The sequence below is a fragment of the Falco cherrug genome, chromosome 12 (genome assembly GCF_023634085.1).
Source record: "Falco cherrug isolate bFalChe1 chromosome 12, bFalChe1.pri, whole genome shotgun sequence".
Classification (NCBI taxonomy): Eukaryota; Metazoa; Chordata; class Aves; order Falconiformes; family Falconidae; genus Falco; species Falco cherrug.
The window spans coordinates 6,786,402-6,811,835 of NC_073708.1; the positions used below are offsets into that span (position 1 = coordinate 6,786,402).

The 25,434-nt window shown below is 58.0% G+C and overlaps 1 protein-coding gene across 2 annotated transcripts; it reads left to right on the forward strand.

Annotated features, from left to right (window-relative positions):
- The first annotated feature begins 9,215 nt into the window (after positions 1 to 9,215).
- On the forward strand, positions 9,216 to 25,356 carry FAM163A (family with sequence similarity 163 member A). 2 transcript variants are annotated; one of them, XM_055724188.1, is made up of 5 exons: positions 9,216 to 9,389; positions 20,256 to 20,352; positions 20,747 to 20,933; positions 21,462 to 21,576; positions 22,293 to 25,356. In XM_055724188.1, the coding sequence occupies exons 4-5, from the start codon at positions 21,484 to 21,486 to the stop codon at positions 22,692 to 22,694; spliced, it is 495 nt and encodes a 164-aa protein (XP_055580163.1). In that variant the 5' UTR covers positions 9,216 to 9,389; positions 20,256 to 20,352; positions 20,747 to 20,933; positions 21,462 to 21,483; the 3' UTR covers positions 22,695 to 25,356. The 2 variants fall into 2 exon arrangements, with proteins under 2 accessions (XP_055580163.1, XP_055580162.1); XM_055724187.1 differs by having other exon boundaries at positions 20,911 to 20,933.
- The last annotated feature ends 78 nt before the right edge of the window (positions 25,357 to 25,434 follow it).

Sequence of the window (25,434 nt, forward strand, 5' to 3'; positions counted from 1 at the left end):
AATGTTTAGAGCAAATTAAAAATTGAAAGGCAACGCAGCTCTGCAGCTCTCCCTAAAAGCTGAGGTTAAGCAAAAAAAGAGCAAGGTGTGTGCTCCGGGGACTTGCTAATGGACTTGGGTGATGTGAGGGGTCTGGGGTCAGCCCTGCCGGGTGGATGGAGCCTGGGCAGCCGGCTCTCCCCGCTGCTGGGATGGTGGGAAGTGGGTGCTGGCATTTCAGTGGTGGGAACGTGGGGTCCCCTTGGCTGGGGCCATGCACATGAGAATGGAGCCAGACTGGACCAACTTGAAGGACCCTGGTGCCCCCAGGGTGCGGGAGGGACTGGAAAGGGTAGGGAGTGATGCCCTGGGCAAGGATTTTGTTTTGGGAGAGGGAGGTGGTTTCTGGAAGAGTTTAGCAGGGTGTCTGAGCAGCTGCCTGGCCGTGGCTGTAACCAGGTGCTCCGAGTTGCAAGCGGGCTGTCAGAAAGCGTTCGGCTGGCGGGGAGGGGGCCAGAGGGTGACAGCTCGCTTTGGATGAGCAAAGCGCCGTGGAAGCGGCCCAACGCCTCCCTGCGGCGTGCGGCCGGGCTTGGCAGGAGCTGGGGTGGGGTACCCGGGCTGTGTGCCGGGACACACGGGGTCCCAGGCTGGCCCCTGTGGTGGCTGCTGTCGCTGCGGCTGGTGCTGTCTCAGCGTGGTTGAAATTTTCCAGATCGTTGCATCAGCCTGTCCCCTTCCCGTCCCGCTGTGCTTTTGGGTTGACCCATGCTTTGCAAAGTGGGGTTCAATTCAGTAATTCATTTGGTCTTAAAAACCCAAATCGAGCGCTTCTGACCCCAAAAACCTTTGTCTTTTTATTTTTAGATGTTTTTTTCAGATGGAAATTGAATCTTTTCCTGGTTTGGGGAGGATAAAAGTGCACTCAACCCTGCATCAGATTGCTTCACTTGACCCACAAGTAAATGCTTTTCTTTCCTCTGACCTGGAAGGATTTATTTTTCTTTCCATTTGGCAAGAAAAAGGAAAAAGCCAATTCTCGGTACGGGTCACTGCAAAACAAGGTCTGGAGCTGGAGCTAGCTTTTCAGCCTGAGCACTGTGCCAAAACCCATCAGCTCTTCCCACCACTCCTGAGCACATGCACCGGTCCCTGGAGTGGCTCCCTTTTTCTTGCAGTAAAAAGTCCCACTTTGCTCTGCACTTTGCTGGGAGCAAACAACTACCAGGCAGGAGAACAGCCTCTGGGTTTCAGATGAGTGGAGATGAGGATGGTGCTTGTGTGTTGCTGGCTTTTTGGAGGGTGACTAAGCAGCCACCCCAATGATGGTTCAGGCAAGCTAACTGCCACTTCATCTCTGCAAAAGCCCGTTTGGGGGAGATGCTGAGATATTCCTGCTTGCAGGAAGGAGGGTGGAAGGAGACCTGGGGCAGCAATGCTGCTGGAGCATCCCTCGGGTGGGCAATGGGTCAGTGCTGCCTTTTAGTATAACCAGGGGCTGTGCTCTGGGGTGGACGGGGCTCGGTGCTGGCCGCAAGGGTCTGTGCACACCCCCTCCCACAGAAACAGGGGCTGTGGGTGTCCACCTAAGCACCCACTCGCATCCAAGTGAGGACTCCCGTCTCCTGCCCGCCTTGGACCTGCCTGCTTGGGTGGTTTCCAGCACCAGTGGCACCGCTCCAAGTGCAGTGACCCAAAGGAGAGGGAGAAGGGGGGGGGCGGGGCTTGCAGGTGCTGTTTGGTGCCTTGAGCTCACAGGCAGCAAGAGGAAGGGGCGAGCAGCGCATGGCGTGGGCTGCTCTGCATCCAACGTTTAGGGCAATAGAAGTACCAGCCCACAGGGACCAGTTGGAACTGGGGCTGTTGCTGGTGAAACCCTTGCTGCTGGTGGGGAGAGACTGGCTCCTTTCCACTGGTGATGGGTTGGCAGGGCCAGCGAGGAGGACTTGGGGCGAGCAGCACTCCCCCAGCCCCTGCTGCCCTCACCCTGCCTGCGTGTGGGTTCTTCATCCCCTCCCCACTGCCAGGAGGATTCTTTTCTGGTTCAGCTCTTCCAAAGCAGAAGCTGATTGCAGAGGGGTTGCGATCTCACTTGTGCTTTTAATCCCACTGCTGTCAAGCTCCATTAGGAGGTTTGGCATCATCTTGCTACCTCTGGGGCTGGGCCGCCGCTCGCCCAGCCTGAAATGAGGACAAGCCTGGGCTACACTGGAGCAGGCAGGGGCCGAGGAGGCAGGGATGGTCTAGGGGCCATGGCTGTCTGCGCTGCTCTCCCCAAAGCTTCCAGCTGCTGGGGGGGCTGCAAGCTGGTGTGAGACCAGCTCATCTTGGTGGCCTGGTCGCTTTGGGAGTGGGATGCAGAGAAGTTGGGATGGCAGCAAGTGGCATTCCCCGGGCATTGAGGGTGTTCGAAAACCTTTCGGGCACTGCAGCCTCAGCATGTGCTTTTCTCCACGCAAGGAGCGTGGCTGCGTTTCAGTAACCTGCTGGCGACCTCCCCCTGCTCCCATCGCAGCACATGTGGCTGTTCACGCTGCATGCAGCCGGGCATCCCTTCCCGTGCTGCCGCATGCAGCTCCCAGCGCCTCCCTGGGAGGTAAAACAGCCGGAGAAGGCACTTGCGGGATGGGGAGCTAATGGGCCAGAAACTGGGGCTGAGCATCCTTCCCAGTCTCCAGTCTCGCAAAATGGGCTGCGCAGCTCGGCAGTGGGAGGTGAAGGTGCTGTCGCTCATCCCCCCTGTTGGCCACTGATGGTCTGTGAGCACCTCTGGGGGTTTCCAGGGTGCCAGAGCTCCAGGCTGCGGGGAGGCTGGGGGCTCCCCGAGGACCAGCCAGCTCATCGTCGCTCTTCTGAGCTTGCTCAACAGTTTTGCAGCCCCGTCTGCCTGTGGGCTTGCAGCTATGTGGGAAGGAGTTGATGTATGACAAGAGCACGATGAAGGGCAGGGAAGATGTGAATACAGAGAGCCGGAGCCCTAAAGGTGCCTGGGGACCGGCCGGGTGGTTGTCAGAGTAACATCTCGGTGTTCCCGACCTCCCTGCCAGCTGTGCCTGAGGAGGGGAGAGCTGGGCTGGCCTGCCCGAGGCTCGGCAGGCTCTGCTGTGTCGAGTGTGACTGGAGGGTGGCTGGAGGGTGACTCTGAGAGGCTTCTGGGCAGCCAGGGAGGAGAAAACCTGCCAGGGGCTGCCACCACAGTGGGGTCTTCATTGCTGTGTTGTGCTGGAGTGTAGGGGTGCTGATGCAGGTTGGGTCAGAGCAGCACCTCTGCACCCCCTGCCCCTTGCTGCTGGCTCCTGAGCTTTTTTCTGGCCAGCACACGAGCCTGGCTTTGTCCCCGTGGGTTTGCCACTGCTGTGTGGCATGGATGGCCCCTGGCTGATCTCCGGGAGGATCCTCCAACCAGCCGTGGAGCTTGTGTTACCATGAGCCCAGAGAAGCGATCTGTGTGCGCGTGGTAAGGTCACACTTGGCTGGAAAGAGTTAACTTTCTGCTCTGTTCTTCATTCCCACTCCTCTGAGCATCACCCAAACTCACCCTGGGACCAACAGACTGGGGTGGGCTTGTCCCCATGCCCAGCGTTGGCCCCGCTCAGAGCCGGCTGAACCGCAGGTCCCACAGGGCATGTTTTCCCTACAAACCCAACGCCACGGCTGTGCCCGCAGCGAGCGATGAGCCTTTGCCAAGCAGGGCTGTGGCTTGGCAGGCGCAGAGACCCCTCTGCCGATCGATGTGCCGGGCTGCCCGAGGAAGTCCCGGGCTTGCCTGAGAGCCGACGGGCATCACCTCCCCGCAGCCCCTCTCCCCTAACCAGGGGCTCTTCCCTGGGCACTGGGACAGGGTGAAACCCACGAGGGCAGCTTCTCCTTGCTGGAGAGCCCCAGCTTGCTCGCACGGTGCAGCGTTTCCTTCCCAGTGCTGGCAAAACCTGCTTGGCTCCATCAGATATTCAGGCTTCATGTTTGTGGGAGGGCAGAAGGGAATGATGTGGTTTGTTGCTGCACCACTAGTGATGGGGAGAGCAGCAGCTCTTTCCCCGTGGGACCCCAGTGTTGGTCAGGTAGAATCCTGCCTCCCCACGGGCGCTGGGCAAAGGGGGGTGAAAATCAACAGTGTTTTTTTAATTTCTCCAAGTTTTCCACGGATGCTGCCATTCTCAGGGCCATCCCAGTGGGTACAGCGGATGTTCTTCCTTCCAGTGTCGCCCCCTTTCCCACTTTTTATCCCAAACTTCCCAGCCCCCCTGCAAGGAAGCCTGCTCCCTTTGTATGGCTCATGCTGTGTCTCCTGGGGAGGATGAACCTGGAGGGATGTGTTTACCCAGCTCAGGGAAAACATCCCACTTTTTGGCTGAACAGTCCAAAATGTGACATGGGACGTTTTCCCCACATCTCAACTATCTCAGGGTAAGTAAAGGGCACCCACAGCCCTTGGCAGGGCTTAGGAGCACATGGATAAAGCTCCATGTTGCACGTTTGCCGCTAAACAAGGAAAATAACAAAGACAGATGGTGAGCAGCAAACGGCTCCTTAACTGCCTTAACTGGGCACTTAAAAATCACAGCACGGGGTGAAAAAAAAGATCTTTCCTGACTGCTCCATATGTGACTTTTAAGTGGCTCATAAATCTGTAAAAGCATCCCTGGCCCGGGGCTGCTCACGCCTGCTGCGCCAATCCCAGGCACCGTGATGCTTCCCGGGTGCCTCGCTCTGCACGTGCCGCTGCTCATGCTGCCGACATCGCGAGGGCCCCTTGGCACTGGGGATGTGCAAGACTCGGGCATCTCGTGGGCTGCACGCGTTTCCCCGCCGTAGCTTCATGTGCTGCCTCTTGATCCCCCTGGGTCCTGGCGCTGCGTCCCGTGCCGCCGGGATGGGGGTACTGAGCTGGCTGGAGGAGGGAAGCTGGAATGGCTCTGGCTCCCAGGCTGGTGCTTGGGGAGCGTGGCAGGTGAGTGCTATCCTGCTGCCTAATTGCACCCCAGGCTGCAAACGGCCCCCCGTCCTGCCCCCAAAAAGGGAGAGGGGGAACGTCGTTGCATCTCTGGATGTAAAATACGCAAGGGCTGAGCAGAAACAGATGCCATTGCGGAAGGCAGCCCTGTGTGTCTCCTGTGCACTGAGGGCATCCTCCCAGCTGGGAGCTTCTAGGTGGCCACATGTGATGAGGAAGGATTATTTTTATTTTTATTTGAGGGAGCGCAACCTCCCTTGACCAGCTCTCGGGAGAGCAACCATTCACCCTGTTAAATGGGCGCGCAGGCACCGCAGCAGGTCTCTCCTCCAGCTTGCTGAGATGAGGGGGGTCCGTGCAGTCCCCTAAACATATCAGATTTGGGGGTGCACAGCTGTGCAGAGACCTCCTGTGACACTGATGCATGGGTTGCAGGATGGGCGCATCCCTGGCTGCATCCCTTTGGTAATGGGGAGAGGTCAGGGCTACTGGGCAGCTCCTGCTGAGTGTTCCTTGTGGGGATGGGCTCGTTTTCCAGTGCTTGTGCAGGCAAAATCGAACCTACCGAGGTGTATAATGACTAATCCACATCTGTCGGGAGTGTGCTGCGGAGGGGAAAGCTGCACATTAACCCTGTGCTCCCCAGAGCCCTCCCCAGGGAGCGGGCAGGCTTGGGAGGCTGCGGTGATCTGTTCCCAGGGCCACGTTTTGGGGGAAGAAAGTGCAATGAAGGCATCACAGCGTCACTCTGAGATGCTGTAACCAGCTCCGTGCATGCTTCTACCCCTGCAACCAGAAACTCAGGAGGGCTGAAGGTTGCTCTGGCTAACTCCCAAGGTCTTTTCCATGCGCTAATGCCCCCGTTTACAGCCCAGGAAGCCTGTTCTTGAGTGCACAAGGCAACTAGATAGCTTCAAACCCATGAGGAGCAGGCTGGATGCTGGCGAGGATGGCATTCTGCACTGTCAGGCTTTTCCTGATTGATACAGTCGCCTCAGGCTCTGCTAAAAATGAAAATAAAAGCAAGATCCAGCATACAGCAAAATAAATCCCCATGCCAGCAGCCGTGGGTTCAGCCTCTGAGCATCCTCCGGCATCAGCGTTTTGGGCGGATGGAAACGATTGCCTGAACAGGAAGGAAATTATTGATGTGCCAAAGTGCAGGGGTGTAAGGTTTAATAACACAAGGGCAGCCGTCAGCACCAGGCTTCATGCACTGTCCACATCTCTGCAGCATGGCTGTGTCTGTGTGTGCGCGCACGTGGAAGGCTGGCAGGGTTTGCATGTGCAGATATTGCTGCAGGACCTGAACGAGGATTCACTGCATTATTTAGCTGAACGTTCACCCTAACAGCTAAGAGAGCGGAGTATCAGTGTGCAGTGGCAAAGTCTGCGGGCTTAGATTTTTTGCAAGAGAGGAAAACCAGAAGGGGATAAAAGAATTTTATGGTTTTGTTTTAAAACTAGTCAGTAAAATCCTTTCCAGTGCTGGGAAGAAGGAATCTCCTAAAACCCACACGAGCTTCCCAGGCTGATAGGAGTTTAGCTGCAATACTTAAAAGCTTTCAAGTCAGTTGTACGCATGGGTACCGCAGTGTCTGGGGGCAGCGGAGGGTGAGAAGCTGGCAGGTTTATGATCCCGAATGGCCAGGGTGGGTGTGCAGCCAGGGCGTGAGCAGGCTGAGCTGCATGTGATGCCCCAGGGAGAGCAGACACCGAGGTGCCAGTGAGGCAGGGGTGCTTTGCAGGGGCTTTGTGTCCCCCTTGCCCCAAAAGAAACTGAAACAAGAACTTGGAAAAGTGTTTTGGATCAAACTGCTCCTCAATGTGTCAGCAGCGCTAACCCCAAGCATTCCAAATGTGCCAGCTGGGCTTCTCAAACCCTGAATTTTATTTAAAACCACATTGACTGAAAAGAACAACTTTGGGTTTAATTTTCTTCCCTGCTGCGGAGCATCTGGCGCTCCCATTTCTGAGTTTTTCCCAGCCACCATGAAGGCGGGAATCCCACCTTTTGTGTTCTGTTTGGTCACCCATGCACTGCTTTAAAAACTAATGCAATGACGATAGGAAACATGGCTTCGGGGCAAAAAATGAGACGGGCAGCAAAATCACATGAGCTGATAACCCTGCTCGCCGGAGCGATGCTGCTTCACGTTTGTTTTGTTCGGATTTTCCGCAGCACTTGCCTGCTTTGGGCCAGAGCCACGGGGGTGATGGGGGAGCGCAGTCTGGATCTGGGCAACCTCAGCCCAGCATTACCAAGTGACTCCTTAATCCCACAGAAACTCTTTTCCACATCCATTCATGGAAACGGTGAAATGCCAGTTCCTGAATTAGCCATAATAATGCCTCCTGTGGCCCTGGCAGTGCTTTCCAAGGGGAGAAGCAGCAATCCCTGCATCCTGGGCTGTCATCACCTCCTCGCATCCTGCCCAGAGCAGCCCAAGAAATGACCTTCTCACTTCTCCTGGCCTCCTCCTCCTCCGTCCTCACCTGGATGTCTCTAATTCACATCCCTTCAGCAGCTCTGGAGCCCACCTAAGGAAAAACGCATCTCTACTAGCCGCCACAGAAATACTCCGCGTGCTCGCTTTTCTTGCTCAGTGCTTCTCCATGTTTACCAGCCCTCTGATGTGCTGGAGTCGGTAATGCGGATTTCTGTATCGGCAGGGGAATAGGGAGGCTTCCCCCGCCGGCCCAGGCTGCAAGCGGCCGTACATGTGCGCCGCGCAGCCGGCAGGCGCTCGGATCCTGCGGCACAGAGGGTAAGTGCTGTGACAGGAGCCACTTATCTCGCCTTTGCATTTCATAATTCGTCCCGCCCTTTTGCAAAAGGCACAAAGCTGTTAGCATCCAAACGAGTGTTTATTTCCTCCTGGCTCAGCTCTGCCACCGGATCCTGGGGAGAAAGCGGGTCGGGCTCCTGGCACCGGCAGCAAGCAGCTGCAAGGGCTGGGCTGGAACACTGGGGAGAGCAATCCGTGCCCAACGGGATGCCCTGGCTGATGGCAAGGGTGATGGAGGAGAAGGTGGAGGGTGTTTTCTCCCCAGCTTTGGAGCTTGCTCTACAGGGAGGAAAAGTGTCGGTGGTGTCCCTTGCTTAGAAATGGAGAAACTGAGGCACAGGAGGCTTCAACTGAGTCACTGTAGCAGAGGTCTTGCATTAATCCTGCCCAGCTGCGCTGCCTCGCAGCGGCTCTTGTGCCCTGTAGAGACCAAAATCAGGCAAAAATAGGTGAACACACATTTCTCCTTGCACAGTAACCCTCAAGCTCACAGCAGTCAGCTGGTGGTGCAAGGCATGAGATTCAATTATCTTTATCGTAGCTCGCAGACGAGAGCAGCTCTCTTGTTTGGGAAGGTGATGCCAGCTGCAAGCTGTACCTTCTCCAGCTTAAATTCTTGGTTTGGAGCTTCAAAGCTTCCCAGCAGCTGGAAACACTTACTGGGGGCAGCACCTTTCTGTGTGCTTGTGTTTGTGCCTCCCTGGTGTCAGCGTGTGCTTGGGGCCAGGCAGCGATGAAGCCGACGTAGGTACAAAGGTGGCTCTGTTTTACAAGCAGTTGTGGGGAGGGGGGCAAACTTGTCTGAAAAATAGCGGGTCGGCTTGGCATCTCCCCCCTGGCCCCAGCTCAGCCCTCTGGCAGCGGTGTGATGGGTTTTGCCCCTGGCTGTTCGCAGTGCCAGACCCCTGCCTGTGCTGGCGGCCAGGAGCTGTCATTACCTGGGACACGGTGGGATGGATCCAGCAGGAGCCACAGCCTCCGGACCCCAGCATGGGGCTGAGGCGGGGACACCGATGGGGCTGGGGGGCTTGGGGGGGGGGGGGGCTGCAGGGCTGGATTTGGGGATGCTGCAGGTTTGATAGTGCCTGGGGTGCTGCAGGACTTCGCTTTGGGGGTGCCCTGGGAGTACCCGGGAGTTTGGGGTTGCGCAGGGAATGCTGCCGATGTGTGCCCTCCCCCCCCCCCCCGGTGTACGCTGGGGGGCTGCCCCCCTGTGCTCCCCACCGTGGGGCAGGCTTCTGGGGAGTCGGGGGGGGCCGTGGCCCGGCGCCCCCAGCCTGGCTGCTCGGCGGGGGAGTTTCGGGAGCAAAGACGCGTCTGCGCCCCCCTGCAGCGAGCGGCGGGGGCCGGGGGCGGTGCGGGCTGGGGGCGGGGGCTGGGGGCCGGGGGTCGGGTTCGGTGCGAGCTGGGGGCGGTGCGGGCCGGGGGCGGTGCTGGGGGCGGCAGCCCCGGCCCCGGGCAAACTCCTCCCCCGCTCGCCTCCCCCCCGGCCGGCCGGACCCGCCTCGGCTCCCCGCTCCGGTGGCGGTCCCTCTCCCGCTCTGTATGCTCGCCGCCGTCGTGGCCACCGGTACCGCCCCCGGCCCCCCCCGCGCCCCCCGCCCGCCAGCCGCTGCCGCCGGACCCGGCTCCGCCGCTGCCCGCTGCCGCCCGGCCCGGGCACCCAGGTAGGGCCGGGGCGCCCCCCGCCCCCCCCGGCACCGCGGCTCTGCAGGGGGTCGGGGAAGAGGAAGGCGCCCGCCTGACTTGGGGGCCGCGGAGGGAAGGGTCCCGGGCGGTGGGGGCTGCGGGCCGGGGTGCCCGTGGGATGCGCTCACATCCCGGGGCTGCGCCGAGCCCCGCGCCGCAGCCTCGCCCGGCCGAAGCCCCGGGGCTGGGGGTCCCTGCGGGGCCCTGACGGCGGGTCCCTGGGTTACGTGGTCCAGCTCCGCGCTGAGCTGGGCTCTCAAGTCACCGGTAACTCTGGTGGCCGGCGGGTGGGTCGCGCTGAGTTTGCTGTCACCAAAGCCCGCGGCCAAGTTCGGCGAGTCCCGCGCCCGCGGCGCTGCCTCTGGTCCCTCGCTGGTGGCCCGAGAAAGCCCCAACCTGGCCAGCAAACCTCCCCGCGGGAATGGTGGCTGCCTTTGCTGGAGTGGAGGAAATCAAATCCTTTTGTTTCTTCCGAAGGATCTCTGTTTTATCTCTGGCCATGCTGCGGTAATTAAAGGAGACCTGTGCTCGAGTGGTTTGCCTGGCTTTTGTTGGCTCCTAAGGTTATCCTGGAGGATTTTATTCCCTCCAAAAGGGCATGTGGAAACATCTAGTGTTTTCAGCTGGATTTCGGTTGTGTGCTATCGATTGTCTCTCCAGCAGAGAAATTTTCTGAGGTGTGGTGGAATATTCCACCCCGACCACGGTTTGTATTACCGGCCCTTTAGGGGTTTGTGCCTTTCCTTGCCTACCCCCTCGTCGAGTTTCCCCGTGATGCTGTTTGTGGGGTACTGGGTGTACTGGGGCTGCTGGTTGGCATTCGGTGTTGTCCCCATGGGATGCAACGGGCTCTAACTTGGGCTTTGCCAGGGTTGGGGATAAAAGGATTTTCCTAGGAAGGGTTTTTTCACCTGTTGAAAAGCCAAGAGGGGAAAGCAGCAGCAGGCTGGCATTCTCCCTGTTATGCTGGACATCAGATCAGTGAGTCTGATCCCATTCCAGCACTGTCTGCGCTGGGATGTGAGATCTTCTCCCATCTCTTTCCAAAGAACTGGATTTCAGCCCAGCTGCAGGCCTGAGGACAGCCGGCTCCAGAGCCCTGCTTAGGCGAGGTGGCCCGGCCCCACTCTGCTCCAGCTGGGAAGACCCTTAACAGGGTGGGAATCAGGCACACGGGATATTCCACTTGTCAAACCTTCCTCTCCGGAGAAGCGCCGAGCATCCTCCAGCCATTTTACGTGGGAGCATTCGGGTGCACGGACTGACGGGAGATGCAGGCAGCTGCCTGTCTGCCGGGAAGCGTTGGGATGGGGCGTTCGGAGGAGCTCAGCTCCCGGCTGGAGCAGGATCACCCACCTTAACCACAGGCAAGAATGGGAAACAAGAGCTGCTCCCCTTTCTGGGGGCCGCTTTGTGGTCATGCCTCAAATCCAGTAGCCCCTAGGGCAAGTTGTGAACAGAAATAAGGTCAGGCCGTGGTGTTCCCGGTGTTCCCTGCCTCGGTTTCCTCCCCCTTCTCCCCCTCCAGCCCCCGTCCCTGCCGCCCCCCATCCCTCCTGGCATCTCTGCCTGCCTGACCTTCCCCATCGCTGCTTTCCCACCAGGATGAAATATTTATTGAGGCTCCGTTACCCTTGTTTTCTTGAAAGCGAGTTTCACACTTCATTTGCAGGAGACATTAAGAGATTTCACAGCGGGTTTTCCTTCTCGCTGGGCGCATGCAATGGTGTGTGCGTGACCATCCCAACCGGCCCCGCTCCTGCCTGGTCGGGCAGCACAGGCTGGGTGAGGTGGAGCATCTCGAACAACGGCAGAGTCTGTGTCCCCACCGTGTGATAAACCAGCCAGGGATGAAATAGCTGCTCTGAAATCCAGTGAAGAGTTCAGGTCTGCAGAGCTGACCCATCCGTGCCTGGCTGCGCTGCACCTCCTCGCCCCGGCTGGGATGCAGTGGGCGAAAGGAGTGTGAGTGGTCCCATAAAGCAACCATGAGTGAGATTTTCCCGTGGCTTTATGGAAAAGTCGCTCCTGGACCTGATGCTGGAGTGACTCCGCTTGGATTTACCCCAGGTGGCAGGGTAGGGGTCAGGCGCTGTGTCCCTGGGTTGGGAGCGATGTGCAGCTCCAGCTTTCCCTGGATCTGCACAGCCCGTGGGCTGCGGTCCGGGATCCTGCCGGACGGGCCGTCCCGCAGGGATGATTTGCCGTTGGCTTGGAAAGCAGAGCTGCGGTGGGGACCCACGCCTGTCCCACGGGGTGGCTGTCCCCAGGCAGGCTGTTCTGCCACAACATGGGGTCAGGATCCTTGCAGGTACCGCGGGTATCCGAATCGCGGAGTGGGAAAGGGGGCCCATGGCTTCCCCCCCGCAGTGTGGGGCAGCTTTCCGGGGGGAGAAGGCTGCAGGCCGATAGCCACTGAGCTGCTCTGGCTGGGGGGGTGAGAAGGGTGGGATGGGCTCTCCAGCGTGCGCCCCAGGGATGGGGATCCCTGGGGGTCAGGGCAGCTGTAAGCTTCCGTCCCCATGGGTGACGTGGCTGTCACTGGGTCTGCATCCCAGCGGCAAGGAGGGGGTACGTGGGCAGAACCAGCTGGGGCACCCCAAAAAGCAGAAGAGGCAGAGCCCGGAGCTCCTAGTGGGTGGTGGCAGGAGCAGGGGTTTACCTGCAGGGCAGGTGGTGGGATTTTAGCTGGTTTGCCTCCAAGCTGGCTGGTTTGTAGTTCTCCCCCACCCTGGCTGGCCCTGCAGCAGGAGCAGCTTGTCCCTTCCCTGTGCCATGTCCCGCTCTCTGCTGGGGCAACCTGCGATGATCCCACTGTGGGGTCTTTAAAAGCACAGGGGAGTTAAAAACACATGTCCTTAAGGCTGGGAGATTGCCCCCTGCCCCAAAATAGCTGCCGGCCTGAGGCCCTGCAGATGGGCATCAGGCTCAGGGATAGGTCACATCTCCTCCCTGGAGCTCAGGGATGAGCAGCTGGTGGCAGCCGTAGCATTGGGCAGACAGAGGCAAATGAAGACAAGAACAGAGACTTTTCCGGGTTGTTTTTTGGATCCCGACCACAAAGCCATGCCGCTCCAGAGCCAGCACCTGGCTCTGCTGTCTGGCCCCACCGAAAAGAGACAGTCTGTCTGCCTTGTGCTTTCGGGGAGGCTTTGAGAGCCCTCCTGCCTGTAGTACTGCCGCACGTGGGAGGCTCCTCTCTCTGTATTGCTGCCTGAATGCAATTAGGCTTTAATGAGTCATTAAAATAAATCTCTGTTTCTACTCCAAGCGAACATGCTGGGGGGATGCTGACAGTCGGAGCAGCAGGTCTTGCATCATGCAGAGCAAGAGGCTGCGCTTCCCCGTGCCCTCCTCCCCAGGGCTGGGCCACCACACCCTCCATCTCCCTTTCCCACTGAAAAAAGGACATTTCCCAACCCAACCAGGTGGGAGTGGGGTTAAATTACAGCCAGCCCGAGGGTTGGTTTTTTTGGTTGGTTTGGGGTTTTTTTGGAGAAGGGGTGGTCTGAGGGTGGTCTGCTCCCTGATGCTGGAGGGCACCAGCCCGGCTGGAAGTGGGCAGAGATGTAACTAGCCCCGGTTCTTGGTTCCTGGGTTGTTAAAGATGCCGACAGCTGTTGGCCGTGTCCTTTTTAACCCAGATCTGGATCTGATGGGCAGCTGGGGGAGATCTCAGCTGGCCCTGTGGCTGGAGGGAGATGGACGTGAGGCGAGCACCACAACATGGAAGGGAAAGTATGGTGCATCACTGCCAGACATCCATAGGGTTTTCCTGGCTGTAAATAGGAGCCAAGAGGAATGCTGGTGGCTCCTCAACTCGTGGGCAGAGGCAAGGTTTATCTTCCTTCATTCCACCTAACTGGTAGATGGTCCAGTTACCCCTAACGATGTCTTTGCTAATTTAATCCCTCCACAGTGGCTGCCTTGCTGGCACGCTAGCGGGCGGAAGGGCAGATGCCGGCAGGACACAGGGGGACGTCCCCTGTGTGTCCCCAGGGAGCAGCATCCCTCAAACACACAGTCACTGTTTCAGCCACCGGCCCCATCGCGTTATCCAGGCTGCGGGAGGGCACGAGTTACAACCAGGGGTTGAGCAGGAGAATTTATTTTTTATTTGCTTTACTAAAATAAAATATATTGGGTAACGCTGAGGCATGACAGAGCCACCCTGGCACAATTTGGGTGGCATTGCCCAAGCGTCCCATGCTGGGGGGGCTGAAGCTGATGGGATTACAGAGGCTCTACCTCAGCCAGAGCTTTTCCTCTGCACTTTGCTTTTGGGAGCAGAGCTGGCTGCTGCAGGGAAAGGTTTTGCACAAGTCGTGTTTCATACATCAGGCTGGGAGGAACTGGGACAGGGCAGCAAGTACAGTTCCGGGTGGGAATTGGGAAACCGGGCAGAGAATCTTCACGGGCGTGATGGAACTGAGGTGGAAAGGGTGAGATGGCGCCAATGTCCAGGGCAAGGATGTAGATAACAAAGTGGTGCCTTGTAGGAGAAGCTGGCCTGGGGGTTGTTTCAAAGAAAGCCAGTGAGAAGCTGGCTAAATGAAAAAAAATCTGTAGTGAGAAACTCACTGCCGTGCTCGGTTGGATCTTGTCGGGGATGCTCTGAACTGTGTTGCACAATGCTTCCGCTGGGATTGATCCTCCTCTTTCAATATGCACCCGGGACGAAGATGCATTTGATGTCACCAAGTCCCCCGGTGGGATTAGCCCCACTGAGAGCAGAAGCACGCACCTTCCTGTGATGGAGCAGCAAGAAAATCAAACTGGGAAGATTGTATCTCCACAGGGTGTGTTTGCAGCCCCGGGAGGACGGAAGGATCCGGCCGAGGTCATCATTTCCTTGCCCTGATGGGAGGAGCCTGCTGGTGTGAAAATAAATGGGTGCCGAGGAGGTAAAGGTTTCATCCTGGAGCAACGAGGGTGCTGGAGAATGAAGAGCAGGAGATCCTTGAAGGGAGGCTGGCTCCATCATGCTGCCAGGGAGGGTCTCCAGGCTGCGGGATCTGCAGGATCCTGATCCATCCCCTGGACCTTCCCCTGCCCTGAGGCCTTGGTGTGGAATGGCTGGAGGCTGAGCACTTTTGAAGAGGTCCCTGCTGCCGCATTTTGCTTTGCCTTTCCCTGGGCCACTGCTGGGAGCCGCTGGTGGATGCAGGGGAAATACTTGTGCCGTGGTGGTGCTTTTAGCACAGGGTTCAACCAGCTGTGGTGTACCTGCGCTGGTGCGATGAGCTTATGCAGACACCAAGGGTGACACTGGGCTGGAAGCAAACAACCTTTCCTGCTCCTTTCCATGCTCACAAGGATCCCTGTCCTGTGCTGTACGCTGTAAACACCCAGGCGCTGCAGTGGCAGAGGGATTTGGGTGCAAATCAGACCCAAGTCCTTGCTGTCTGGGGCCGTGTCCCCCAGGGATCCGTGGTACAGCAGGATCCCGCCTGGGCTCTGGCTCTCCGCTGGCTGTGGCCATAGGCTTGGTCCCGAGCACGTGTGTGTCACAAAACGGTCTGGCTTTTTGGCGAGGGTCGGTGTCGCCCAGGGCACACCCAGCATTCTGGCTCTCCACAGCCTCGCTGCGCTCCCGGCGCGGTGGCTGCTGCTGCAGCTGCTCGTCAGAGGGGCTATTTGGGTGCTGGGAGGGATGGTGCCCGCAGCAGGGATGCTGGCCAGGTCCTGGCTGGCTCTGGAGAGCCCGCGGGGATCTGACGTGCAGGATAATCTCAAAAGCCCTTCTCTGTGCAACTTGGCTTGATGCCGCCAGTTTTGTCCCTGGTTATTTTGGGACCGGAGCGGAGCAGCTCCCTGGCACGTATACCTGGGGCTTGGCTGCGGCTTTTGGCAGGAGCAGCCTCGGGAGGGACCCTGGGCGCAGTGGCAGGCGATGAGCCATGTGGGTCAGACCAGGGACGTTTCCCTCCTGCATTCCACCGTGGGCTGCCCGTGTCCGATGCCTTCCCCGTGGTGGGTGCCGTGGCTCCCAGCTGGGCTGGTCGGGGAGCCAGCTGAGCAAATGCAGGGGGTAGGAGACACGTGGGAGGATGAGGAGGGAGGTGTCATTTTCATGTTCCTGCCCTGTGTTTTAAGCCCTCCTGTGATGAGGAGGGGTGGCAAGGGGGTGTAAATTATAGAAGGACTTGCCTAGATCCAGGTGTAGCCCTGGCCGTGCCGTGGGCTTTGCAATATCGCCTTGATGTGTGTGCTTGGCAGGGACAGGATGGGGTGACGGTCCCTTCTGTGTCCCTCCGTGCCTCCGCGTGGCTCCAGTTAATCCACGCAGGCAGGCGAGACAGGATCTGAATAGTCGCTTAAGGAGATAAAGAGCAGATGAAGTGCCCAAGTAACGAGATACTGGTGTAATCTGTACGCGAGATGTCCCAAGCTGCAAGGCTGCCCTTCCTCCCAAAGTCTGTGAAGTGCCGGGAAGTCTCGCTGGGACAGGGATGTGGATGTGCTGTGGGTCCCAGGATGTGCCAGGGCTTCACACACCCGGCGCTGCCACGGCCAGAGGTCGGAGGGGGATGCCTGGTCCTATGCGGCTGTAAAGGCAACTGCTGCTGGCAGGGAAGGTCTCCTGGGCTCATGCAGGGCAGGATGAGGCCCGGCATGGGAGGGAGCGAAGCTAGGTTGGCAAGAAGCTGGTTTTTGGCAGACTCTGACGGCCGGGAGAGGTAATGTCCTGGGCTCGGTAGGTCGGGAGCACAGTGTTAGCGGTGCCCTTCGAGCCCGCCCAGGAGCTGGGGTCTGGCTGGCAGCTTCCACCCTTGAAGCGGTTTGATTTTTTGTTAACGGCAATTAACATCTTGCCTTTTCCACAAAGCTTTTGCAAGAGCTGGTTTCCAAACCTTGTTGGTATTTCTTCCTTCCCATCTCTCAGCTGGGCAGGAGCGAGGCAGGGAGCCCCAGCGAGCTGGTGCGGGTGGTGGAGGGAAAGCAAGGGCAGGCTTGCGGCAGGGCACGGGGTTTTCGGTTTTGATGACTGACTGCAAATTGCCAGAGCCTCAGCTGGGGGATGGTGTCACCTCTGCGACCTGGCTGTCCTTGCAGTGGCCAGGAGCAGGGTGCTGGCGGCGCTTTCCCCTGCAAAACTCCCTCGCCAAACCCCGGGTGTCTCAAGGCACCAAAGGGATCGTGGCGTGAAAAAGCCTCGAGTAGGAAACGGGTCACACAAAACGCCCTTTCTGCTGGTAAGAGCCTTGTGTGGTGTTCGCTGCAGCAGGCTGAAACCAGCGTTTTCCCAACAGCTGCTGGGGTTCCTGTCCCTGGGCTGGTCCAGTCTCAAATGTAACCAGGCAGAGCCAGCCTCGGAGCTCAGCACCACTCCTGGCGGTGGGATTGCTGCGGGGGGGGAACGGGCTTGCTCCAGTCACCCGGTGTCAAGGTCAATTTTTATGCCTTAAAGATGCTTTTTCCTCAATCTATGTATTAACATATTAATATCCTATTATTAGCTTATCAAAAATCAGGGCTGGCCCCATCCTGCCCCCACCCCCCTCCCTGAAATGATGGGGCTTAAGCAAGCTTATGTTTGAGGGCAAATGAAAGCAACAATTTGTAACTCCAAAAAATAATGTTTACAGAGCCTAGGGTGGGCACGGGTTCTGCCCCCTGCTGACCCCCATGGATTCGTTAATTAAGAGTTTAAAGGCTTCCAGGTGCCTCAGTGGTTTGGGAGCTGGGCAAGAAGCCCGCGGGCGAGGGCTGGGTGCAGCCCTCCACATCCTCTTACATCCCGTGTTGCCATCGTTCTTTGGGTGAAAATTCAGCTGGGCTTGGCACATTTCGGAGCCGGGGGGCTCTCCTTGTTTCTCCTCCTCCACAGCTTGGCCGGTCCCCTTACGCCTTGCAGTGCAGAGCATCTGACATGCAAGGAGTTTGCAAGGCCTCAGCCTCCCTATGCACCCATCCTGCCCCATGGCTGGGGGAGTTGTGCTGCTCATGTCCTCGTCCCTCGCTGAGGTTTGTGACTGTGGGTTAATCCACCCAAATCCTGCTGGGCTGAGCCCGTGCCGGGCAGGCCACAGCCGCCCGGGAGCTGCCCTGTTGTTTGCTGCTGTAATCTGTTTTGCAAAGGCAGCCCCTGATGCTGTTTTTTTCCAATTAGGCCCTGGGAGATGATTCTGGTGAGGCAGCGGCTGGGCTAATTTACCAGGCAGACATTTCATTGAATTAGCCCGTGAGCTGCAGAGCAAAACCAGGAGAGCAGAGCCCTGGCTGGGGCAGGACTCACCAGCGAGGTTCGGCGTGATGCTGACGGCAAAGAGCCGTGCTGTGCCCAGCCTAGAACCCGCTCCCCAGCTCTGGTGTTGGTGCCTGGCCCTGGTCGGATGGTGGGGCTGAGCTGGGGGCTGGTGGGACGCGCAGGGTGAGGAAGGACGGGAGTTTCTCAGCTGGGCTGAGAGTGCTGGCAGCTGGCAAAATCCTCACCGCCGACTTGCAAACCGTGCAAATCTGCTATGGACGTCATTGGAGGAGAATAAATATAGAAGCCTGAGATGCTACCCGTTCCCAGAGTCACTTTTCAGGCCGTAACTTTGCGCTGGGAGGCAACATCAATTAAAGAAAATGTATCTCTGCAGCAAGCAGTTTTGCACGCCTGCCCGGAGGAGTTCGATACAGCTGGGGACCCTCCCTCCATTGGGGACAGCGTGACACCGCTGCCTAGCATCTCGGATCGCTTCCCGAAAGCCAGGGAGGGGCAGGGAGGGCAATACAGCCCCACTCTTATAAATCCTGATTTTATTCAGCAACAGTTTATGTGCCAGAGTGTCCCCACGCCCACCCTTGGGCTGTAGCCCCCTCTCCCGAGCCGCCCAGGAGCAGGTGAGCGCCGAGGCATCTGCTCAGCGTGGGGTATCTAAATATTTAAACATCTCTCAACTCCCTTTTTAAGCTAGAAGGAGACACGGGGCTGTGCCCCGGGGAGTTCAGCTTGTGCGTCCCCCCCACGATGCCCCTGCATCCACCCCGTCCCGCTGCAGGAGCCGCGGGGCAAGGCTCACAGTGCGGGATGGGGTGGTGGGACCGTGCGGTGCCCGAGCCTGGGGGAGCTGAGCCAGGGGAGCCCAAAATGCCCATTTCCCGGCAGGTTTGGATGTGCTTGGGGAGGGCAGCTGGAAAATGGATGCGGACAGACCCCCAGCAGCAGCGGTGTGGCTGCTGGGGCCATTGCACGGCCCGTGCGAGGGCTGTAAAAGGCTGTTGCAGTTGTCCTGCCCATTTCTGGGCACATTTACCTTCTAGTTGCCAAGTCCACAATTAGTCCTGAGTCTGGGGCTCTTGGTCCTTCCCAGGGAGGTGTTCCATTCCCTTCTGTGTGCCTACAGAAGGGAGCTGTGGGTTAGAGAGGGCTGTTTTATAGGCACAAATGAGCTGCTAGGCTGCTGGTGAGCAGGATTCAGGGAGGGGAAGGGTAGAAAGTTCCTTCTCTCTGAAAGCATCACCTCCAAAGAGGTAGGGAAAGGCAGCGCTTCACTTCTGGTTTGTTTTAATTTTTTTTTTTTTTTTTTTTTTCATTTTAACATTCACTGTTTTAATAAGGAAGAGCGCGGCTCCTGAGCAGAGCCGGTGAAAGACTGGTCCCAGCAGCCCCAGGGATGGGAATACCGGAGATGGGGCACGTGCAAGCGCAGCCGCCCACCAGGCAGCACCAGCCAGACACGTGGCTCTTGGAGGTGACCAAAGGGTCCCCAGGGCCGGTCCCTCCCTGCCCAGGGTCGTTTTCTGAGGCCGCCTGCTCGCTCCAAACCTCTGGCTAATTGGATGCTGCTCTCCGAGCTCTAAATCAAATCACGGCTCCCATGAAATGAAGTTTTCTGGATGCGAACGGCCGCCTGCATCATCCATCACTGCCCAGCTCACGGCACGTCCCTCTCGGGGGGTCGGGGAAGATCAACATTTGCTTTCTCCAGCCACCCACGGTCAGCCTCTCCCCATTAAGGGTGGCAGCTGGGGGGGTGAGAACCCCACCAAAGGCTGCCTCGTGTGCCCCCCCACCCCACCCCCAGCGCCCCTCGCTCCTGGCAGTGTTTCAGTGCAGTTGGGTGGCGGGCACAGGAGCCGAGCGTGTCGGTCTCTGTTATTAGCTTTGTGTCGGGTCCCCTGATGGATGGAGATATTAGCTGGGTTATGGTCCTATTGATTTCTCAGGCAGGGTTTTTTTTTTTCCCCTTTGTTTCGTGGGCGAGGGAGGCTCGAGGAAGAAATCCAATGCGTGCCTGCCTTTTGGCTTCGTACAGGAACTTTCCAAGAGCTGAAAATCAATTTTCAGCAGGCAGGGTCCTGCAGATCACCGCAGCGGAGTGAGGAGGGGGGGTGGGTTTGGGGGGAACCCCCACGGTGCCTGCCGGCAGCGAGGGGCCGGGGCAGAGTTGGGCAGGTCTCGTCTGGAAGCTGCCACCTCTCTCTGTCAATTAGGGCCACGTGGCAAGCAGGTAATTAGATCTCCTCGGCTGCAACCGGCTGGCACTTCGGCCCTATCAATTAGCCTTGCTCTGGACGAGGCACAGAGGGACGCGGGGGCCAGTAATGAAATGTGGTTGTGCCAGGCATTGCTGGAGGGTGAGGGTGATGGGTGCCCCCACTTCTTGGGTGCAGGTCTCTTGCTTTTGCTGAAATTGCAGGTTTCAGGCGTGGGATCATCCTTTCCTGGCGGTCTGGCTTTACCCACCTTTGCAGCACCCACCTTTCCTGCCAGTCTCCCTAAAAAAGTGATTTATTTACCCCCGCTGTAGGGACAGAGGTGTCATCGGCAGGGATGGGGACACTGGGTGGCCCCCTTGGGCAGGGGAGACAAGCTGACAGTGATGGATTTTTCTCCTTGTCTTCCCTCTCAGGGCCGCCGGCATCTCCCTGTGGCCATGCAGTGCTGCCTGTCCTGCCTGGCCACCCCAGGGCCAGCGTGACCTTGACACCCTGCCTGTCCTTTTCTGGGTAGGTGCCTGGGGGTGGCGGGGGTGCCTGGGGGGGTCCCTAGGGCTTGCCTGCCCCAGAAGGGATGGAGGGCCAGAGCTCCTTTCCCAGCGGCACCTCAAACACTGGCTGCTTGCGCGATGATGCATCCGCCTCCCCCATAATTAATCTTAAAGAGGAAAAGTCCAAGTGCTGACTAAGCCAGGCCTTCGCCCTGTGAAGCTGCGTGATTCACGAGCTGCTGTTGGTAGCACAGCCTTGGCCAGCAGAGCGTTCCTCTGAGCTTGGAAAACTTCTCCCTTCCCTGCTCCAAATTAAAGAAAATAATCGTAATTATAACAATAATACTAATTGCCATCATCATCACATCAGCGTCAGCATCTGCAGGACCTAAAATGCTTTTTGCACTGTGCAGGCTGCCAGGGGCGCAGGCACACGCTGAGCCCCATCCCCACAGGACACGAAGCAGGGCTTCCCGCCGGTCCCGAATGGAGGCAGATTCTCGGGAAGCAGGGAAACGCGGGTGGGTGCAAGGGGTGCTGTCGGGCCACAGCTGACCTCTCCCTCCGCTTCTTCCAGGTCCAACGCCTCCGTCACTGAACGTAAGTAGCCCCCCAGTCCCATGGCAGCGGGGGAGCGGTGGGGGATGCTCGGCTTGTGCCAAGCTGACGTTAGATGCGTCGGTGCCCAGCAGGCGCCCAGCAGGGTGCATGTTTGGGGCTCAGACTGCCAGAGTTGTGGAGTTCAAAGGCTCCCCTTTGGCTTTTCCTGGTGGGAACCCAGGTTTGCTTCTGCGTTTTGAAGCAGAGGCTGTATTTTCCGCTGGGATGGTGGAAGTCGGCCCTTTTTGCTCAGCAGGGGGGAGGGCTGAGGGGGACACTGCAGGGTGGTTCCCAAAGACCCCAAGCCAGAGACAACGATGGCGGCGAGGGGACGTGATGCTGCGTCACAGGTGTCCTTGCACTAAGAGGAGAAGAATGATGCTGGGTGCTAGTTTTCCAATTGGGGAGGGAGGAACAGGGATGCAGTATTTTGAGATGCTTCATGAGCATCTTGCCTGTGATACGATGACGAAGCCACGCCAGGTGCTTTTGACGTCCTGGGGTGACGTGTGTGGCCCTGCCTTTCAGAGTTTGATGGAGAATCGGTCGGATGACAGCGGGAACTGTTGTTATCACCGGGGGAATCCTAGCGACGGTGATCCTACTGTGCATCATTGCCGTGCTCTGCTACTGTAGGCTACAGGTGAGCGCCGCAGCTGTCTGTCCCCTGTCTGGCCACGGACCCCAGCAGCGTGGCAGCTCCTCAGGCTCCTGCTGCAGGAGGGGTCTCGAAGGGGAGTTCTTGTCTGTCTGTGGTGGGCAGGGAGTTGAAACCCCCTTTCCCCCAAGGTGCTGCAGTTATGTCCTTTCCTCCTCCGGGCCCAGGGTGTTCCCCTAAGGCTTCTGAGTCTCTGCAGTGCTTGGTAATTGAGGTGTAGGCTTGGCTGGCTTTGCGATACCAGATGGAGATTTTTATGTTTTATTCCACCACCACCACCACCACCACCACCCCCACCCTGTAAATTAAACGAGGAGGCTTTCAACAACAGCTAGCTACAACCTCCTGCTTTTTAAAAGTTAATGTGAAGTCTGTGCCATGCAGCAGTGCCTGTGTGATGAAAAGCACAGCGGTTACTCGGAGGAGTCTCTAACTGGCACGGGAAAACCTCCTCTCCACTCCCAGCGAGGTTTGCAAGGGGAAGGTGGGTTCCCCAGCAGCACGCTGGGATCCAGGCTTTGTCTGGCTTCTGGTGCTTTGCAGGACCTGGGTTCTGATGGAGCAGAGCAGCCAGGAGCTGGCGGAGGGCTTCTCTGGCAGGGGGACGAGGGGAGCGGGGAGGGGGCAGGGCTGGCTGTGAAGGCAAATCTGCCCGCCAGCTGCTCCGCTTCCCCTCACACAGCCCCGTCCCTTCCCTGCAGTACTACTGCTGCAAGAAAGATGACTCCGCTGAGGAAGAGGAGGAGGAGGAGGAGGAAGAGGAAGAGCCCGACCTTCCCACACACTCGCACCTCGGCATGTGCAACGCCTGCAGCTCCCGCATGGTGGACGGCCAGGGCAGCCCCGCGCCCCCCCTCAGCGAGCTCAACCACCACGGGGCTCACAACTACTGCCCGACCTGCTCCCCCTACGGCTCCCCCTTTTACATCCAGACTCCTGACATGGTGCGCAACGGGGGCGAGAGGGTCACCTACGCCCCCGCGTGCTACAAGGAGATGGGGCCGCCCATCAACATGGCCACCCTGCAAAGCTACCCGGTGAGCCGCCACGGCCTCCTCCGCGAGAGCTTCCCGAACCCGCGGGCTATCAGCACGGAGGTGTAGTCACCATTGCCACTAGCACAGGGTGTCCCCAGCCGGCGCATGCTCGAGGGACAGGGCTTTTCACTTGTCTTTTTTTTGGGGGGGGGGGCTCCTGCAGAGAGGACCCCATAAGCCCAGCCTGAGACCAGCACGGTCCTCCTGCTGAACTGCCCGGCACGGCTAAGCTGTACGGGCGAGAAGATGAGAGAGACCTCAAAGGGCGACGTTAAACCGGCCACCTCCGAACCCATCGTAAGTGTCATTATTATTCTACTCTATCTCCTGAAGGGACTTGTCTAACGAGGGCTATGTACAGTACAACCTAATTTAATTACCCCCAGCTTCCCGAGCCCAGAGGGAGGCCTTTGGGGTCCCCACGCGGCCACCTGAGGCGATGCCCGCGCCTCCGGCACACGGGCGATGCGTGACCACCCACCAGCCGCTGCCCTGGCAAATCCCGCTGCTGAGCTGGGACCGGCAGCGCTCCTCAGCCATGGGAAAGCAAAGAAGGGAAGATGCGGATCGTCCTGTTCCCCTCGTACCGTGTTCGTAGCCGCTAGCCGTTAGCTGTTCTGTTTAAGCTAGGACACCGTCTGCCACCTGCTTCGGCCTTCGCACATGCTGAAGAAGTTCAGGACGTGAGTTTAGATCACTTCTGGGGGAGGCAAAGCTGCTCCCAAAACCGCTCACCCACGCAAACAGGCACAGGCTGATCCTTCTGCAGCCGAAGCCCCCACCTCTTCTACTCTTCACAAGCTTTCTTAGGAGCGATTTTAACTTGGACCCGTAAAAATGGCAAGATTTCACCTACGGGAAGAACGACATCCCTAAAGAACTGCAGTTTGGGTCACCTTCAGCTTGCAAAGCCCTACCCGGGCAGCCAGAGGAAGGTTGGCTTTAGGACGGCTTTTGCTTTCAACAGCAACAGCAGAGACCACCGGGTCCTGTCTCCTCCTCGGCAGGGCCCGTGACCTCCCATGGGAGAATGATGCTCAGGTGGTTGGGGTCCCCCCCTCTTTGCCTTTTGGAAGACAAGGGTGCAAGACCCAAACCTGGGTTGACCGGCTCTGCAGCTGCTAATGACAGCCAGTGACTCTGCCTTCTGCAAAAATGAATGTGGGAAAGTTCCTTCTTCCTCCATAAATCAAATTAGGTGAAAAATTACTAAAAGGACATCATCATTCACAGGCACTTCCATAGCAACCGGTGCAGGACCGCTCAGCTGAGTGCTTCCCATTCATGGCAGGGAAGAGGGACCCGGCCAGCACCCATCCCCGCAGCCCTGTGGATGCTGTTGGAGGCAATGGCAGGTGACGTTTGCCATGCCTTTGCGATGTAGGGTATGACTGCTCAGAAATGCGAGTGGTGGGGTTTTGTTTTATCACCACTGCTATTTAGAAATCATCCTGCTGCTCACGGAAGGATCTGGACTTAACCTCCCCCATTCACGCACAGAAAAAGTAGGTTTCAGCATAGAGGCGCACGAGCCTCAAGCATCTACGTTATCGGGCAAAAGGCTAATGTACACTTCGGACCTGCTCATGCCTTGGCACCTCTGCTGAAACTACGCAAAGAAAAGGAGCCAGACAAACGCCAAACGTGGTGATGGTCCTTGTAACCAAACACCTTGCCCCAGCCTGCATTTTACACAGCCTTTTGAGCAAACATTACGCACCATCTACCCCACCTCTGGCCCAGAAAGACATTGTATTTCCATTATCCTGAGACTTAGTCTAGCTGCATCACTTTGAGAGTCTCCTTCCATTCTCCAAATAGTGATTGCAGCTTTTAAATGTCCTCTCACATTAAGGGCAGGCAGGAGGGAAGATGACAGTTAGCAGCAGCAAAGCTCTCTGGATCCCACTGGCCGACAGTCCGTAGCTCCTACTGCTTCCCATCCAGCCCTTACTCCTCCCTGAAAATATTGTAACTGGAACAAAAATCTTGTCTAACTCAGTAAATCCCGTCCTTTCCCACTAGAACATCTGCTCAGCTAGGTCTCATCCTGCTGGGAGCCACGAGAAGTTAATGCCTCGGCGCGATCTGCAGGCTGCTGCCCGCACTGCTCTGCCAGACGGCCCTGCGATGCCATCCCCTCAAAGGGCACAGAGCCAGCTCACGGGCACCGCGGCTCCCGGCATCCAGCTCTACCTCTTGGCACGTAGCAAGGCTTCCCACCACAACGGCAGCACATGCCAGGCCATGACCTCCGGAGGGTGGGAATAACACAGGGGGCTTTTGCTTCTGTGGCTCACCCTTCTGGTGAAAGGAAGGCCACGGTATCGTCATCTTCATCACGTGCAAATTACGTGTGACCTGTCGCTGGCTAATGAGGTGCCAAGGCTGGCCAGGCAGTTCCAGAGTAGCTGGCTGGCCAGGACAAGGGTTTGCCTCATGGCCAACACAATGCCCTGGGTCTGGCACGGCTACAGAGAAACGGCAGAGTCTGAGAGGGCTGGAAACACGGGACGTGCAAGCATGGGTTAGAAGGCTTGGGGGATGGCGGTGGAACAGGACGCGGTAGGGGCAGGGATCCCAGATTTTTTCCACTTCAGGTTTCTCCTGTTACTATTCTCTGTCTTTGTTGCTCAGCTGTGGGTCCAAATTCAATGTCAGAAATAAATGAGGACTTTGAAATACAAAACAGGAGTGGTTTCTGTTCTTTGGCAGGCAACACAAAATGGGGTTTATCCGGCGCTGCCTGGAAGCTGTACTGGCACAAGGACTTTTCCTCCCCAACCCCCCTGCTCCTACTTCTGTT